This window comes from Arvicanthis niloticus, chromosome 13 (assembly GCF_011762505.2).
Source record: "Arvicanthis niloticus isolate mArvNil1 chromosome 13, mArvNil1.pat.X, whole genome shotgun sequence".
NCBI lineage: Eukaryota > Metazoa > Chordata > Mammalia > Rodentia > Muridae > Arvicanthis > Arvicanthis niloticus.
The window spans coordinates 62,356,861-62,375,025 of NC_047670.1; the positions used below are offsets into that span (position 1 = coordinate 62,356,861).

The following is an 18,165-nucleotide window of genomic DNA, read 5'->3' on the forward strand; positions in this document are numbered from 1 at the left end:
AGCTTAAACTGCAGGGGGTTATTTCCCACTGAGATTCCCTCTCCTAAGGTGAGGTTGAGGCTTTAGAAAAACATGTCCCTTCTTCTAGAGCCAGTCCAGGATCATATGTGCCTGGGTACATATGATGTACCCAGATGCATGTGTACCTGTGTATCCACACAGAATAATGCCTGGAGAATGTTCAGCTGAGTGTGCCCATGTGTACCTGTGTGTCTATATGGGAGATTCCATTTTGCCTGTGTGCACCTCTGAGTACAGCTGAATGTGCCTTGTATTTACCCAAGAACATACATGAAGCATGTGTCTAGCTGAGTGTGTCCCTATGTACATGCATGCTTACATGGGCACATCAGTGTAGCCTGTATGTGCCTGAATATATGAATACACCTATGTGATTCTGTGTATCTACAGGGGCACACCTGTGTATAAGTGTGTATAGCCTGTGTGTACCTAAGTATAGATGAATGTACTTGTTTGAGGCTGGGTGTGCACATGAGCACATCAATATGTGCACCTCGGTGTCGGTTGACATGTGTGAACTTGTATGTACCTATGCATATGTGAGTATCTCACTGCACATGCACCCCGGTAAGTCTATGCCCATAGGGAACTTATGCTTTTGCTTGATTGCCTCCTGTGTATATCTGTATAGTCTTCCCTATATCTGCCAGCCAGGCCTTTGGGCATGTAACATATTTGCTGTGTCTTGGTGTACCTCTTACATACATTCATGTGTATTATATGGGCAAGCCTTGGGATATATACCTTGGTCTCTGACCATCTCGGTGTCTGCACCCAGGTGGGGATGATAGTTCCTCCTTGCAATATGATAGCCCATATATACAGTGTTGGTTGCCCCATTTTGTGGATCCAAGATAGCACATCCTGAGGGCAGTGTCCTCGTACATTGGAATGGAGGTTGCGTGGCTTGGCTTGATTAGAAATCTTAGTGTGTGGAGGAGGGGAAGGCAGCACCTTCCTCTGTGTTTCTGAGATTTCATTTCCGTGTGTGGTAGAGGAGATGGCCACATTTAATTTCCTGTCCATTGAGATAGGGCTGACTGGAATCCCTGGCAGAGCATACAGGAGTTGGTTTGCTGCCTGCCACAGAGAGCTCTCTCCACATCTCTTTGGCTGAGCCACTTTGGTGAACCTCAACTCTAGGTGGGTGCTATGGGTCTCCTCCAGGCTATGGCCACTTAGCTTGTGGCTATTTCTTCCTTGCAGGTCAGCTGGCCGCTGGAACTTGTGAGATTGTGACCCTAGACCGGGACAGCAGCCAGCCACGGAGGACGATCGCCCGGCAGACAGCACGCTGTGCATGCAGAAAGGGGCAGATAGCAGGCACCACTCGAGCCCGGCCTGCCTGTGTGGACGGTAAGAGCCCCCAGTCTTCTGGTGATACTTCAGGGTACTGAGCCTGGTCTTCTAGGCTTTCTGTGTGAGCAGGCATCACTCTGAAAGAGCCTTCTCCAGAATGCTCTGAGGCTGACTCTGAGGTATAGTCCTAGGGTCAGGCCTCTGGGCAGTTTTTCATTAGGCTGGTATCTAGTGTGATTGTAGTCATGAGCAGCATGTCCTATACCCATAGGAGTGGCCACTCACTACATGATTCCAGGTGTCAGAGACTCAATGTCTCCACCCAGATGTGGTTCCTGTGTTCAACCCACAAAGATGTTCATTATAACAAGCTGGGCTGCAACCAGTGTCATAATTGTTCCCCCAAATCAGGATGATTCTTGAGAAAAGGATTAGCAGAATCAGAGGCATGGACAGAACAGGGCTGACAAGATTTGGAACTAGATCCCAGATGGTACCCACTGTGGATCTGAGATCTGGCTAGATATCTGGCCAGGGTCTACTTTGCCTAAGACCAAGGCAAGAGGTTCTTTCAGGCCTTGGCTTCCCTGTGTAGCTTGGGGTTTAGAGTCAACTCCGACTGGGATCCTGTCCTCAGCTGGAGACCCAATGGTACAGTAAAGCAGGGTCCTAAGCTTACTGAACCCTGACCTCCCTCAGTATCTTTCATATTCTCCAAGAACTGTGGGCACTCCACACCCCAACTGCCAATATGGAAGGGCTTGAAGACTGTAGCAGTCAAGAAAGTGTAGAATGAAAGTGATCATACTGACCAGGGCAGAGGGTGGTAGAGGATCCATAGGCTGTCTGGGTCATATCTGACCTTATACATAGCTAGTGGAGTCCAAGGACTGGGTTCTGTGCAGCCTAGTCTCCAAGGGGTCAACATCTTTATCCCTGTGAGCAGAGTGGTAGCAGCCTCTCCGTAAGTACAGACTGGTTTTCTGGGACCATGCTGAGGTGATGTGGAGCTGGCAGCCACTACGGTTTCTCTTCTCTCGCTCATTCCACCAGCCTCAGGGAGACAGGGTCTGCAGTGAGTGCTAATTGAATCTGGATCTGCCCATCTGAAACCAAATCCCTGTCTCCCCTCTCCCCACCCTCAACAGCCTCCTGGTGCCTTAAGGAGCCTGGTCCCAGAGACCTAAATTAAAACCTCGCCATTTTCAAGGGAGGCCAAACAAATTAGTTTGCTCGAGTTTTCTGCACAGTGGGCATTTTTTAGGCTGCCCTCTAATTTAATTTTTGCTTTTCTTGTTTTCTTGCTCTGTGTGCATAATAAGTTTCCTTGTGTGCCGTTGTGTCTGCTGAAGATAGTCTGGGCCGTGGTGGCCCAGCTGACATTGAACACCAGTGATATTTAGCCTGGAGGGCTCTATGCTGACCCTGGATTCAGGAGCAAAAGTGGTAACCCGCTGCTCCTGCTGTTGTCACGTGTTCTCTTGCTGGTTGGCTTTGTAGCTATTGGTAAATTTGTTCATTCATTCATTTATTCTGTCATTTATTCATCCAAATGAGGTGAACCAGGTATAGACAGGTATAAGGGAGATCAGGTCTCAAAACACCTGATCCCTAGAACCCCCTATAACACAATGCTGTGAGTACTGGCGTGTCTCACCTGGGCATGAGTGTATCCCTGAAGGAGAATTTGAGCCGGGTCCTGAGGGATGAAGAGATCACTAGAAAGCTCCCTGCCGTGGACAGAGGGGGCTGACAGTGAGACCGACTTCATAGTGTGTTCTTCCCTGGCCTTGAGTCTGAGCCGAGGCAATTTTGCAGAAACCAGTCTCCAGCACCATGACCTTATTCACTGCTTTCCCGACCTGATCCACTTTACAGAAAGCCACAGGAAAAGAGACCTGAAAGCAATCTGGTTGCCTGCTCCAGGGTTTCTCATTTTAACACAAATATCAACAAGCAGACCTAACCTTGGAGCTCTGCTTTGTGGGCTGCAGAGCAAGTCCCTGCAGCACTGGCTTTGTGTATGGATGCTCCGGATTACCCCGCATGCCCGCTTCATGGTGCTGCCCTGGACTGAGAACCTTGCTGGGCTCTCAGCAGAAAACTGTGTACACTCTTCCTCTGGCCAGATCATAGAGGGTCGGTCTTCTCTTTCTTCTCTCTCTCTCTCTCACTGAGTTTTCGTGAAATTCCTTTGGAAAGAAATCCAAATAAAGCATGGCTATGAGGTGACAGTGGGAAGGGGAAGGGAAGGGGAAGAGGAAGGAGAAGAAAAGACCCTTGCTTGCCTTTGGAAGAGAAATGCTCAGGGCACTAGAGTTTACTGGAGAGCAGTGTCCATGGACGTCCCATCTAGAGCTGAGGGGGCTCCTCTGAGAGCTTTGCAGGAGGGCAGGCTGGGGTGGGATCACAAGCAGTGCCTACATGAGGAATATTTTCTCAAGTGCAGACAGATGCCCCATAGTTATCTTCTGTTCCCTCTTCTGTAAGCACCGATGTCATCCCCTTAGGGGACTCTCGAGGCCCCTGCTTGGCTGACGTTGATGACTGTCACTGCCTGGGAGCTGCCTGGGTGAATGTGGCAGTCTGCACTTCCTGGTAAGAATATTAGCATGGGCTGGGAGGCAAAGCAGATCCAAGGTTCTGGCCCAAGGCTCCATCTTCATGTCTGCTCACCACCCAGAGTTCATGAGCAAAAGCCCACGTCTTCCTGAACAGATGGGGACAACAGCAGTGTGTTTCAAGCCTCGAGAGCAGTACAAGACGCCAAGTGTTCCAGGATGCTAATCTGGGGACAGTAGTCTTTCTCTCAGTAACACATAAGTCTTCCATGTATTAGGTGTGGCCGTGGGGGACTCTGCTGGAGAATAGGGCAAGGAGATATGTTGGCAGTACTGGTCCATGTGAAGAGGGCTGCTCTGTTTCTATGTAAGGATGGGACCCTTTATCTCAGAAGTTGATCCAGAAAAGATAAAGGAGCAAGTGACCTCCACTCTTGACTTGGTTCCAAGGGGCTGAGAATGCATAGTTAGCTACAGTTGGCTGATCTGCCACTAGGCTACCTCTGAGAAGTCTTTTCCACACATGTCACTAGAGCAACTAGATCTCCCCCTGCCGATGAGCAACATCAGAGCCCTACCTCTCACCCTCCTTCACAGAGAGCAGAGTAAGTGTGAAGAGTGGAGACTCTAACCCTCAGAAGATCAGTAATTCCCTGCTGGTCTTGGCTTTGACTAATGGTTCCTAAAGAGTAGCTATCAAAACAACAGCAATAAAAGAGAAGGAATGAAGTTGGACTTTACCAAAACATAAACACCTTTGTTTCCAAACATCCTGTCGAAAAATGACTCAGTGTGGTTAAAGGTGTTTATCATTGCTAAGCCTTACAACCATTGTCCGATCCACAGGACCCACGAGGTACAAGGAGAGAACCAGCTCCCAACCTTGTCCTCTGACCTCCACACTCATGCCATAAGCATACACTCTCCCACACATACACAAATAAATGCACGAATACAACTTTTTAAAAAAAGAACTTTTAAGAGAGAAGGCTGGGGAGATGACAGTGTCAGACACACACTGCTAGGACTGACAGCCTGAGTTTGCTCCTCAGGATCCAGATGCAGAAAGAGAAATAGTGCCCTAGGTTGTCCTCTGACCTCCACACCTATCTCATGGTACCTGCACATCCCTACCCCACAAAAATAAATAAACATAATAAAAAATTTAAAGAAAACCAAGATGCAAAATTCCATGAGAGAAGATAGAGCCCACAGGTTCCTTAAACACCTCAGAGTCATATCGTAAATACAAAGCATATAACCACAAGAAACCAGGCTTGCAAATTGAATACAGGCATGCACACAGACTTCCAGAGCTTCTGGAATAAGAGTACATGGAAATTGGACACAGCAGAGTGTCTATCATGGCCCCGGGGAATAAAAAGTCTGTCCATCCACAATGGATAGCCAGGCGGGAGCATGTGTGAGACTTGAAGTTGTGATTTTGGTGAAAGACGCCATGCCCCAGAGACAGCTGAGCTCTGTTGCTGTGGAACGTCCTGCAGAAGTTCAGAGATAAGGATTCCTGCTGGTCCGACTAAAGAGCTGCATTTCCCTTGGATAACAAGATCAGCCAGGCTCAGTAATCAGCTTCAGCAATGGTCAGGCAGAGCCTACAGGGCCCCTGCCACAGGACAGGCTGTGGAAGGATCTTACTTGTTACCTCGGCATCTCCTTGATGGGGAGACACAACCAGATTCCTGATGGACTTTCATTTGACAACTCAGAGGTTTACTCAAAAACAGTTCTCCCAGCCCCCAGCCAGCCTGTGGGTCTGGTAGTGACTGTCATCTCCTTGCATGGGCCTCTACTTCATAGAATAGGTTTTGGTTGCCAATATGAGCAATGGCATCCTCCATTGGTCAGCTCTAGCCATCAGTGACTCGATCCAGTGGCAACCAGCCATACCTGATATCGACTATGCTATAAACTCCCGGAAGCTGAGAGACACTTAGGAAGTGTTTGCTACACTCCACCTATCCCAAGCACAGCCATCATGCCTGAAGATCATCCTGAACCACATGGAGCTTTGCTCACTCTGCATCGGACCATGGTCAGCTCTGACAGGCAAGCTGAAAATGGCATCTGGGAGGGAGGTGCCATGAGAAGGGCCTCAGTTCCCTGGATACCAACTTGCATCAGGACCACCAAAGAGGCATCTTTACAGGAGCGTAATCCAGAGACTTGTCCAGATTCAGTTGTGGCCACAGGGTTTGATGATCACTGCATTGATAGCTTGTATGCTTCCTTACAGTTCAGTGCCAAAGTAGAGAATGTCATTTAGGCACAGTATCCCTTGAGTCCTTTCAGATCTTATTGTTCTGAGTCTCAGAGACATGGCACAGCAGCCTAGTGGCTATCTGATATGCATGCACAGTTGAGAAGCTCCTCCTTAGGATGTGGGCTCCCCTGGGTATGCCCAATGCAGAAAGCCCTGCCCTAGCTCTAGGGAACCCTGATCTAGATGAAGGAAAAGAAGCCTCAGAAGGGAGAGAGCTTTAGCCTGTGCCTCCAGAAAGCAGCTTGGGCCACTGGGAAATTGCTGGCTTTCTGTGCACTAATATAAGTAGGCTGCTGGACTGCTGAGCAAGTGTGAGGATGAGCACGCTTAATTTTCAACATGGTGACTCCAGACGTGGTTGCCTGGCAACCACAGAACAAGGGACAGGCAGGCAGTCTCCTTGTCTAAGTTCCTTCCTTTCCTGATAGAATGTTCGAGAACAGGGTCCCTGTCTCATCTAACTGTATCTTTTCTCAGAGGCTCCCTGGGTCAGTTACATGGTGAACTTGGCAGTGGGAGTGGCATAGGACCAGAGAGACAGCTCCACACTGCATCCTGTACTGTTCCAAGGAGCTCCGCTCGGAGACCTCCGCTCAGGAGAAGTGACTGCTGCAGAGGAGAGTTTCAGGATAACATGATAGGAGGCGGAGCTGGAGCTGGTTAAGACAAGACTTGACCCAGATTTAGAGAGGAGGTTAGTAGAACAGCAGTAGTGAGGGAGAGTAAGACACACAGTGTGGGTACGGGTGTGACAGACAGGTGCCCAATTGTCTCTTCAGTCGCCATGCAGACAAATGAAGTGACTCCACAGAAGGGGTTTTAATGAGGCCTTTGGTTTGTTGGACAGCCAGCCAGTAACACCCTAGATCACAAGGGTTACGGGGAGTAAAGGTGTGTTTACACTAAACAGAATTTGTCTGGTTTCTGACAGTCTCAGAAAATAAATCTGGGAAAAAGAGTAAGGCCGTGTTCAGGTTCATACAAGCTTGGGCTTCAAACATGGCTCATTTGACATTCTTATTTAGGAGTGTGTGTGTGTATGTGTGTGTGTGTGTGTGTGTGTGTGTGTGTGTGTGTGTGTGTGTGTGTGTTTGTGTATCTATATTATATACAAATATATATGTATTACATATATACATATATATGAAAGCATACATATATATACATATATATTAATACCTCTAGAAATATTATTGCTATACTTTATTAAAGATTATATTGGAAAGAAAAATAAAAAGGAATATTCTTTCTATCCTGGCAACTTTCACAGCAAATGTTAGTTGTACTAGCAGTCTGGATTCTTAGTTGTCAAGAAACTTCAGGCAGAGTCTAGGGTGAGGGGATCCTCTTCCTTCCCCATATCCCTAGAATCTTTTCTGTCTTTCTGTCCTGCCTCAGGCTGGGTTGGGATTTTGAGTGTCCCACAGTGCTCCTCTATGGCCTAGAAGATTTTCCCAGTATCCACTGATCTCTCAAGGCCTTGATGTGGAACTGGCCACACAAGTGGGCCTGCTGTGTGTGCTGAGCCATGCTGGAGTTTGTGGTTTCCAGGAGCACACACCTGCTTCTGTCACTGTTCTACAAAGCACACTCCATGTTAGCCTCCAGTGAGGACAGCTAGCTGATGGGCCATGAGGGTCCATTCTCCAGGGGATGAGGCACGAGAATCCAGACAGGGTATGCAGTCCCTGATCTGTGATTCCCCATATCATGTTATCTGGGGGCAGAGAGACCCAGATAGAGCAGTCCTGATGATGCCAGACCAATTTCTCCTTCAGTTCCCCATCCTTATGAGGGAACTCTTTATTGATGTCCTTACCCCAATAGCTCCAGGAGTTTGGGGGAGATGTATTACTTCAGATAATGATGCTGGAAGCTGGTTAGAACCTTATTTTAATAAAGTAACTAACTGTGTGAGGAGGTGGGAGGGGAGTATTTGAAGAGTAGCTGTGTCTTCTACAGTCTGGCTGCTCTACCAGCTAGCATTGTAGCCTTACAAGCAGGCAGAATGTTCAATGGAGTCAGTCCCCTGCCTCACCTCACAGTGCAGCAAAAGCACTGGGATGAAAGAAGCCATCATAGGCAACACTGGGTCAGGCAAAGGTAGAGCTGTGCAGAGCTGAGTACAAAGGGCCTATGGGAGCTGGGCTCTTTGGAGTTGCAACGTAGAAAGGCATCCTGCTGGGCTGTCACCTTGGGGCACCTTCCACCTGTGCTCTCTCCATTGACAGGTAGTGCCAGCAATGTCCCTTGCTGCATCCTAAGAGCTGACAGCCATTCAGGTCATCAAAGGACACAGTGGGCAGCAAGGTCTCCTTTCCCAGGAGAAGATACTTTTCCTTCTGTATTTCTATTAGCCTTCTCTTTGCTACTCAAACAAAATCCTTGGAACTGGGTAATTTATAAAGAACAGGAATGACGATTTTTCTCTGTGTTTCAGAGGCTGGGGAGGCCAAATCCACTGTTAGCTATGCAGTGTCAGTCAAGGCCACCATGTTCTCACGTGGGCCAAACTCTCTCTTCACAGTCCTTGACTGCTGGCATACAGCTGTTGGTGAGAACACGGTTCTCATGACAAGACTTCTGTGGCTCAGCACATTGTATCGAGGTTAAGCTTTCAGTGTGAACACTGAGGGACAGTTTCAAGATGTGGCATCTAGGAAATGTGTAAGCTCTTAATGCAACTGTGCAGCTGCAGGCAGGTCCCCTGGTGTCTTTGAGTCGTGGGCAGAGAAGCACTAGAAAGCTGTGTATAAAGCCATCCTTTTGTGCCTTGGCAGTGTTGTCTCCTTGAAGATTAGCTCTGCCCTTGTGAGGGTCTGAAGTTGGCTGGCACTAAGTTGGGAGACCCACATGTGAAAATTTCGGGTTTGCGAGTTGACTGGAACACACAGCCATTATTATTTTACATATAAGCACATCTGTAATTAAGCTAGCCAAACAACAGTAGCCTTCTGACCATGCTAGGAAGAGAAGAGCAGATAACATCCAAACTAAGCAGAATAGAGAGAGCGGTGAAGGTGTGGATGAAATCAAGGAACTCGGCAGTGATTGAAGTTGGCCTGAGTTTAGTAAATAGATCGAAAGTAGGGAAGGGTGGGAGGAGAGGCAGAAGGCTCAGAGCATCACATAGGAACAGAGGATGGGTCTGCACAGCTTACAGAAATCAAGAGGGTTAAAGAGAACACTGCAGATGACTCTCTGCAAATGCATAAGATGACTTCAGGGAGAAGGACATGACATCTATAGAAAGGCATAAACAGCCAACACTAACTCAAGAAGAAGTGGTTGAGTTGAGGTATGACAAGGAGAATCAGAACCGATAGCACAGGGCCTTCCTAACAGGAAATCCTCAGGCCAAGATTTCGCCAGTGAATAACTGAGAGCTTCAGAGAATTGGAACCAATTGTCCTCAAACCCTTGGGAACATCAGCCTGTTGAAACCACTTTTTACCTCGCTCTGTCTCAGCCAGAGTTCTCTAGAGGAGCCAAACCAATAAAATAAAGGTGTATTCAGTAGTATTCATTAGATTTGTCTTACACACTGTGGTCTGGGTAGTCCAACAATGACTGTCTTCATGCCAAAGAGGCTGAGAGAGCCTTCTAACTGCTCAGTCCGTAAGGCGAGGCACCTCAGAAGTTCCACTCAGCAGCTAGCTGTTGGCCTGGAGAATTATGGAAAGCCATTAGTCTTCAGTCAACATCAGAAGGCCAAGAAAGCTGGTTCTGATGTCATCAATAGGTGCCAGAAGCAGTGGCTAGGAGTGGTGGAAGCAAAGCAGCAGCTATCAACAAACAGATTAAAAAACAAACAAACAAACAAGAAATTTATTTTTCATGCTTCCTACTATCTGTATCATCAATGAAAGATGTTTCCACATTCAGAATGGGCCTTCCCATTTCGATTAGAGTAATCAAGACACTCATCTCAGGCATAGCCAGAAGATCACCTAAGCTAGATAAGCCTCCATGGGTATACCCGGAGGCTGACAGTATTAACTACTACATCTGTGAATCTGGAATCATCCTGACAGTCAAAGAATCAGCAAAGACATTTTGAGAAAAACTGTGGGCCTTAGACATCTGAACATAAAGATGTTTCGTGCTATAAGAAACCACATTCAGTTAGAAGGACCAGGCACTACATCTCCATGGAATTTCTCTCAGGAATGAAAGGTTGGCTCAAGACATAACAGCCAGCCACTGTCATGCACTCGTATACAGTGGTGTCAATGCATGTAGAGAAAGCTTTTTAGTGAAACCTCGAAATTTTCACAATGAAGATGCCAGACATCCTAAGAAAGGAGGTGATCTTCAGCATGGCAGGGCCGTCTCTCAAATACCTGGTCCCCATGTCATACTGGATGGAGGGAGATAGGATGTTAACATCAGAAACAAAACAGGTGTGTGCTCTCTCTGTACTCCATGAAATGTGCCTAGGAGGGTGTGACTGGACCAATTGGGCAGGAAGGTGGTGAGGAGGAGGATGAAGAAGGAAAGGATGAAGGCAACATCCCAACTGGAGAATGGACAAGGTAAAATCCTTGTTCACAGATGACCTGTGATAAGAAAAAGCGGAACCCATGCATGCTGTGTACACACACACACACACACACACACTCTGTGGAGTTAAACAGTACTCAGTAAGAGTTTGGGGCACAAGGTTCATAGATAAAAGAGTGCTATGTTCTTGATTGTAACATTCTCTCCATGAATCCCAGAACTGATTTGTTAAGGACTTGGGGGTTGGCTTTGTTAAAAAAGTGGTCACCATAGAAGTATATGGGCCTGTCCCCACCACCCACATTTTAAAAAGTAAGAGTGGTAGCATGTATTTGTAGTTCCAGTGTTAGACAGGCAGAGATAGGAGAACCTCTGAAGCTCTCTGGGCACTCAGTCTAGCCCACTAGACAGGTTCCAGATCTCACTGAGAGACCTTGTCTCAAAAAACAGGGTGGATGTCTCCTAAGGAGTGACACATGAGGGTGTCACCCCTGTGTAAACATCCCAACTGGAGAATGGACAAAGTAAAATCCTTGCTTTTAAGTAAAATACATTGACACAGCTTTAAAAAAAAAATAAACCTGTGCATAGTATTATCAGAAATATGGCATTCAACAATAACTATAAAAAGCCAATGTATAGTGGCATATGCCAGAAGAGAGGCTTGAGACTTAGGGATTTATAGCCAGTCTTGGCTACAAAAGATCTGTCTCAAAAAAAATTGAAATAAAGTAACAAATAGATAATTGGTTTACCACAAAGTGATCTTTTACACCAAAATCTATGAAATAATTGAGACCAAGGTTGGCTTCAGAGCTCCATCCCTCTCAGGTTAGGTCTGTTACTTTGTGTGTTTCTGTCAAATTTCACAATACTCTTACTTCATCCTCAGCGTCTCTCCTCTCTGTGTAACCTTGTATTCCATCCCACCTGAAGGAACTGTCTTCTTCACTCATCATCCCCTGCATAGAGCCTATCTCCTGGGCCTGACATTGCTATGGGTATTGTCCAATCCACCTAAGATCTCTGTGATACCTAATTGGAGTTGGATTCTAAGCAGCTTGGTCATGAGCAAGGCCAATGAACCTGCGGGGCCCTAGCCAGGAGTGTGGGGTTCCTGCTGTTCTGGTGTTGCAGTGAAGCTTGCTTATCCTTGATGTTTAATGTGCCCTGGACACACTGTGCGGATACTGCTGCTCCGTCTTCATGGTTTAATCAGTGTGTGGGAATAATCAGCAGGTACAGGAAGACATAGCTTTGAAAAGTCTTTGAGGAAATTCTCTCCAGGAAACCCAGAGCTGATGGCCCCAGCATGTGGTGACAGCCTGCATGCTCTGATTATGGCCATCAGTGGGGGACACTGACACTTCCCAGAGAAGGGTACAGAAGGCCTGCAGGATGCCACAGAGCTGTAAGCCACTCCTCACTGGAGTAAAGGCAATCTGCCGACACTGTTTGATGGTGTCTGTGGAATGCTTGCTGCTCTGCTAAGAAGGATGGAGACAGGCAAACCACCCTGAAACAGCAAGTTTGTGTTCCCTGGTTCCTATTTTGTTCATGTCCTCAGCCTCATCAGCCTGGGCAAGTGGCTTGCAAGGTGCTCAGCTCTGTAGCTCCTGACTCTCAGAATGGGATGTAAATGTGGATGATGTTCAGGAATCCCAGACCCCAGCTACACCCAACCTAGGCAATGGGGCTCTTTATACAGTTAAAGTCTAGCCATAGCCAGTGTGGACATGACCTGACTCCCAGTTCCCTCCAGCTCCCCAGGGGTCTTACAGGATCCATTTTCATAGTTTTAGAAATTCCACCCTGCTGTTTTTTTGGAGGGGTTCTAGGTTACAAACTGAGAAACTGAGGCCCACACAAGGTAGAGTTGGCTCAAAGCACACAGTTGGGGAATGAAGCCAGATGGAATGTCTGTTCCCCCCACAGAAACATCTGAGCTGGCCCAGGCCTGAGACATGGGGAGACAGAAGGCAGAGAGTGAGGTGTCGAGGTACGTGAGAGGTTCAGGAATTAGAGTCTACACTGTGACATGCGCCATGATGAGGAAACAGCAGAGTGAGACTGAGGCACCAGTGGAGAGCTTCCTGGAGGAGGCAGCACCCATACCTGATCTCCTAAGGAACAAGTTACATCTGCAGGCAGTGCATCCAGCCAACTTGTCAACACTGGGCATTTGGCCCATCCAGGGCAAGCCTGAGACCCTGTGTTAGAACAGTACCTTCCAGACTCAGAGTGAGGTCAGACAGGTATCCTGCTTCATATGGACTATGCCCCAGCTCCTCCTCCTACCTACACTGTCCCCAGTGTCATAGAATATCATCAGCTTCCGGCCAGTGGAACATTTCGCTGTGGACACTGGGTCACAGGATCCAGGGATCTTAGGGAATCATTTAATGGAAGGAGTTCAGCTCCACCCTACAGGCCTACTCATGCTGAGTCTAGGGGAGGATACTAGATCACTGACCTCACAGGTTCTATCCTCATTAGTACACCCACATTAAAGACTATAGGGTGGCAAGACAGGATGGCTTCCTGGAGAAGGAAGAACCTCTCCCTGTTGCTTACATCCCCACTGAGCGCTGGGCCGTGCTATGAGATTAGAGTTAGACCTAGGATGGGGTGTCCTACAGGTCTGTATGTAGGAACTCACTGTGCAGGTAACTGAGGGCAGTGACCTGCCTACCACAGCTGACCTCACAGCTGCCACCACCACCACCACCACCCAGGCCCCTGGCTGGCTCAAGGCTCAGCATGACCCTTCTTTGAACCCCACTGCTGTCTTTGATGGCCCTGAGGTTTCAGACCAAATTAAATCGTTTGCTGAAGAGCAGATGAAAGCCAGGCAGCCTTTCATTTCGATATTCCAATCCACTTTGATCATGTGACATGGCCAGGTAGAGGACAGGAGCAAGCCTGTCTCTTCTTTCCTGCGATTGATGTTGGGCTCGGGTACGTCCAGTCACCTCTGAAAGGGACCTAGCTTTGTGCTCCTGGATTCTAGTTCTCCTTGGGATTGAGCATTCTTTCAGCAGTGGCCCCAAATGCTGCCTCTGGTATTGATTGTCTTCTGAGCACCCAGGGAGAATGACCTTCGACACACCATTCCTCCAGGATGCCACCATACCAAGCATCTCTGTGAAGCACTCCAGAAGGGTTGAAAGTGACTCCAAGACCTTGAGCTGAACCAGTCCCCGAACACATTTGGGGTGTAATTCTGGCATTAATTTTATGATTTTTGTGGGGTGGGAACAGATTGCTGTGAGAAGCACCAGATGCGCCTATCATCCCTGGATGGACCATAATCGGGCAACAAATCAAGAAGTTCATAAACACCCCCTTTTCCTCTAGAGGCATTTTCTTCTCCTGATACAATACCCTCCAGCCCTTTGGCATGGAATGCCTAAGCTGGGCTGAGGAATCCTAATCAAGACACCTGCCATGTTCACAGTTTGCCTACCTGAGCAGCAGGATGAAGGAAGGTCAGCCTGTCTCCCAGGCCTCCGTTTCTGTGCATGCAACGTAAGGCAGGGTTAAGGTGTTCTTTTTAAGTACATCTGTACTGAATGTGCACTGGTGATTTCCATGGCATTATTCCCTAGACATGATGGAATAGCAACTAGTTATGTGGTGTTTACTTTGAGTTAGGTATTAAAAGTAATCCACCAGTGATCGAAAGCTTAGCCGTGGATGTGCATAGATCTTTCTGCCAACATTATACTTTTTAATGTAAAGATTTTGATCATCTGGGGATTTAGGAGTATTTGAGGTTACTGAGGGACAACTAGGTCTCCTTTGAATGGTGAGGAGATCATGAGGGACTAATGTATTGAGATGTTCTCAAGCACACCATCCTCTGGTACCTGGTTTCCCTCTCGTGTGATACAGTTCCTTGGGGGTCATGAATGAACATCTACTCATCCAGATTTGGAAAACTGGCATCAGGGTACTGCTGAAGTCCTACTGGCATCAGGGTACTGCTGAAGTCCTACTGGGTGAACTGGAGTCTACTGGGTACACAGACAATAGTATGGGTGAGAAATTACTTTTAGGAGCAGAAATTCAAGACAGCTGTATCCCCAAACTTCACCCCAACATAGGCAATAGCTCACAGAATCTGGGAAAATGTATCTCACTGTACAACATTCAGTCAGCTAGTCAGGCTGTGCAGGTTCTCTTCCAGGCAACTTGGCGTCTCTTAGTAGTCTTTATTACTTTTATAGTGCTTGAGGAGCGAGCTTGGGATCGTGAATCGGATCTGTTTTAGGGAGTTCCTAAAGCTTCCGAGTTGTTTGCTTCCTGAGTTTGGGGTGCTTCCCTGCAGAACAGAATGTTTCACCTCCCTTTAGATCATCCTGATCTAAGCAGGCTTTCCAGCATGGTGGAAAGTTTTACCTGGGAGGACACCACTTCATCAGAGCTGCACCCCACATCCTCAGATGGCCTTTATGGGGCAGCATCTATACCATTACGCAGGATCACAAATACACCTGTGGAGATGCTTTTTTAAAAATCTAAGCTACTATATAAAACTACAGATCCAAATTAGTGATTATCCTGTAAAAACATTGTTGAGACATGCAATAGGCATGTATGTATGTGCTATGATTTTGAACTCTGACCTAACAGAGTCTCTGCTTGTCTGCTTTTCTGGACCTCACAGCTGAACTCAAGCAGGCCCTCTGTTTCTGGTGTCACGATATGTCATCTGTGAGAGCCATTCACACCTTGTGTGGCAGCGTTTCCAAGTCTTTTCCAATGCACAGTTTTGTCCTGTGATGACACTGTTCTGTTTGTCTACTCTACACAGGTTATTCTGAATTCTAAGTCATCATGAGCAAAACTGCTCTAAACACAAATGTGTGTCTTTTGTGGTAACCACGTGTGCATCTCTTCCTGTAGGAGTACCTATAAGTCGTGGGCTGAGTCAGCAATCATCAATACCGCCAAGGGTTTCTCAAAGCAGGTGCACTGTTTAACGTGCCATCTGCAGCCATGGGCGTGCCATTTGCTCTGAGTTCTTGCCAACACTTGCCATCCTTAGTCTTTAATTTTAGCCACCCTCTTGGAAGCACATGGAATTTCCTGGTGGTGATGTCTTGACTCTCTCTATTAAATTTCACTATGTTTAGTGTTAACACTAAAAATCATCTGGTGCCCTACTGAAGAGTTAAATGGCTGCTGCCACAGACTGTCTACCTGCCCCTTGTCCATTGCTGGCTCCTGGTCTTTGTACAGACTGTCTACCTGCCCCTTGTCCATTGCTGGCTTCTGGTCCTTTGTACAGACTGTCTACCTGCCCCTTGTCCATTGCTGGCTTCTGGTCCTTTGTACAGACTGTCTACCTGCCCCTTGTCCATTGCTGGCTCCTGGTCTTTGTACAGACTGTCTACCTGTCCCTGCTCATTGCTGGCTCCTGGTCTTTGTACAGACTGTCTACTTGCCCTGCCCATTGCTGGCTTCTATTTCTTTGTTAGGTGTATTTCAGGAGGCCCTCTTCTTTCTGTGATAGAGTCCCCTGTCTCTACCCTAACTTGATGGAAGGATGACCTTGCCTTTTGCCTAATAGAACACTTTGGTAAAGATAAATCTTCACGTCTGAAGCATCAAGCTCTGGCTTTACAGCCAATGTCGCTATTCTGTGGCGTGAACACCACCTCACCCTGTGAGTTGAGGGACGGCCTTGCTTTCTCTACAGGCCCTGTACCTGAGTTCTGCTCTGTTATCTCTGATCCTTATCCTCTGTGGTATCTGACAGGGCTCAAGTTTCACCTCTCTGCCACTGGAAGCCTGACAGATCCAGTGTCACTCTTTGGAAAGTTCTAACATTTTTCTTGAGATGATGATTTTGCGTAACATTCCAAAACACTTTTTTTTTTTTTTTTGAGGTGGAATAGAGGAGATGGGGGCCTCGTCTCTGATTATATTATGTCTAATTAGCTAATCATCTTGTACTGTCTAATCAGTAGCAAGTGGAGGCTGCCATCATTCACAGATTACCATGGATATTTGTGTTCCCCCCTCCCATGGAATGCTAACAAACTCACTTCTGTTTCCCCTTTCCCTTTCTGCCTCTATAAACATCCGGGGTGGGGTTGGCAATATGGGGGTAGCAAGTCCTTCCTCTTCCACATCACCCTCCTATGCCCAGTCCATGAGAACGAGGGGTAGGTGCCACAGGGCATTGGTATGCAGCTTGCCTTGAAAAGGCCGTTGCTTGCCTGTGTGTTTCTGGGAGCAAATGTGGGGACCAGAGTGATTGAAGCCACAGTGTACTTGCCTGGGGGGCTTTCAGTCTAGAAAGGAGCTTAGCCCTGTGGGAGCTTCTTTCTGTCTCCTATGGGAAGTACAGCTGTGTAGTGAGCTCCTGGGCCCCATCCTGCCTGCCAGAGGAAGATGCTGAACCTTAGCTAAAAGACAAGCTGTAAGCCACCTGGCACATTTCCTTGTGTCTGGGTGGGACCAGAGCATTTTGTCTTAATTACAGGCTTTATATAGGGAAGTTTTAAGTTTATAGAAAAAGAGAGTAAAAAGCACAAGTGGTGTCCCTGCCCAACCCATATTCCCTTACACTAGCAAGATCAGTTTCTTGGAGCTTATTGTTATACATGCTAAAAGCATTGTTTATATATTTCTCCTTAGTGTGGTGTGATAGGCTCTGGGCTTTGTCATAGGTCACCATCACAACATCACAAGGCATAGCTCCTCAGCCCTAAAACTGGGCCAACCCTGAGGAGAACAACAGGATGGGTCCCTTGCTGCCTTGGTGAGAAACTGAACTGAGGCTGCTCATGTTCTATCAACACCGTAGGAGATGTTCTACAGGTCCTCTTAAGATGGAGGCTTCCTCAACTGGCCAGGCACCAGCCTGCCCCGCCACCAAATGGCTAATGGCTGGGATCTCCATGAAAGGACATAGGACAAGGTCAGGAGCCACCAGCCCAGCAGCCAGCCAAAGGTTCTTGTCCTGTAGACTGCCGACTGGAAACAGGATCCTACATGACAAAGTTGAGTAAGTTACCAGGGAAGCTCTTTGTACGGTGTCCCTACCATGCAGGAGAGGGACAACTGTTGGCCCTTGTACTGTTGCATGCCCACAGTTGGCAAGGGCATCTGGTGTCACAGAGGATATCTGCTAAGAGCCAGTCCCACATCTGTCTAGCCCAGTCACCACCATCTAATTGCATGATTATCCACCTGTCTTGTCCAGCTACCTGGGAGCTGGTGCATGTTATAATAGGAGGGGCCACAGCCAGCACTGGGAGACAAGCTGGGAAGAGGAAAGGAAAGATTGGAAAACTTCTAATAGAATTACATTTCCTGAAATAGTGTAACTGTGAGCTTGATGTATTTGCAGCCTTATGGGTTCTGACACGGGAATTGTATACTGGGTGTTAGGAGTCCTCCACGCCAGCACTCCCCCGCTTCTGCGCCTGCTCTCTCCCGTTGATGTTTATTTATCTCGTGGGCTCTGCTTGAATATTGATGCTTCCT

At 47.5% G+C, this 18,165-nt stretch overlaps 1 protein-coding gene across 4 annotated transcripts in view; it reads left to right on the top strand.

Moving 5' to 3' along the window:
• Positions 1 to 18,165, top strand: part of Tafa5 (TAFA chemokine like family member 5) — a 212,321-nt gene that overhangs the window by 133,378 nt on the left and 60,778 nt on the right. For all 4 annotated transcript variants that reach the window (XM_034517111.2, XM_076911844.1, XM_034517112.2 and 1 more), the window contains exon 2: positions 1,228 to 1,377. In XM_034517111.2, the coding sequence (XP_034373002.1) occupies positions 1,228 to 1,377 (150 nt within the window). The remainder of the gene's footprint in view (positions 1 to 1,227; positions 1,378 to 18,165) is intronic.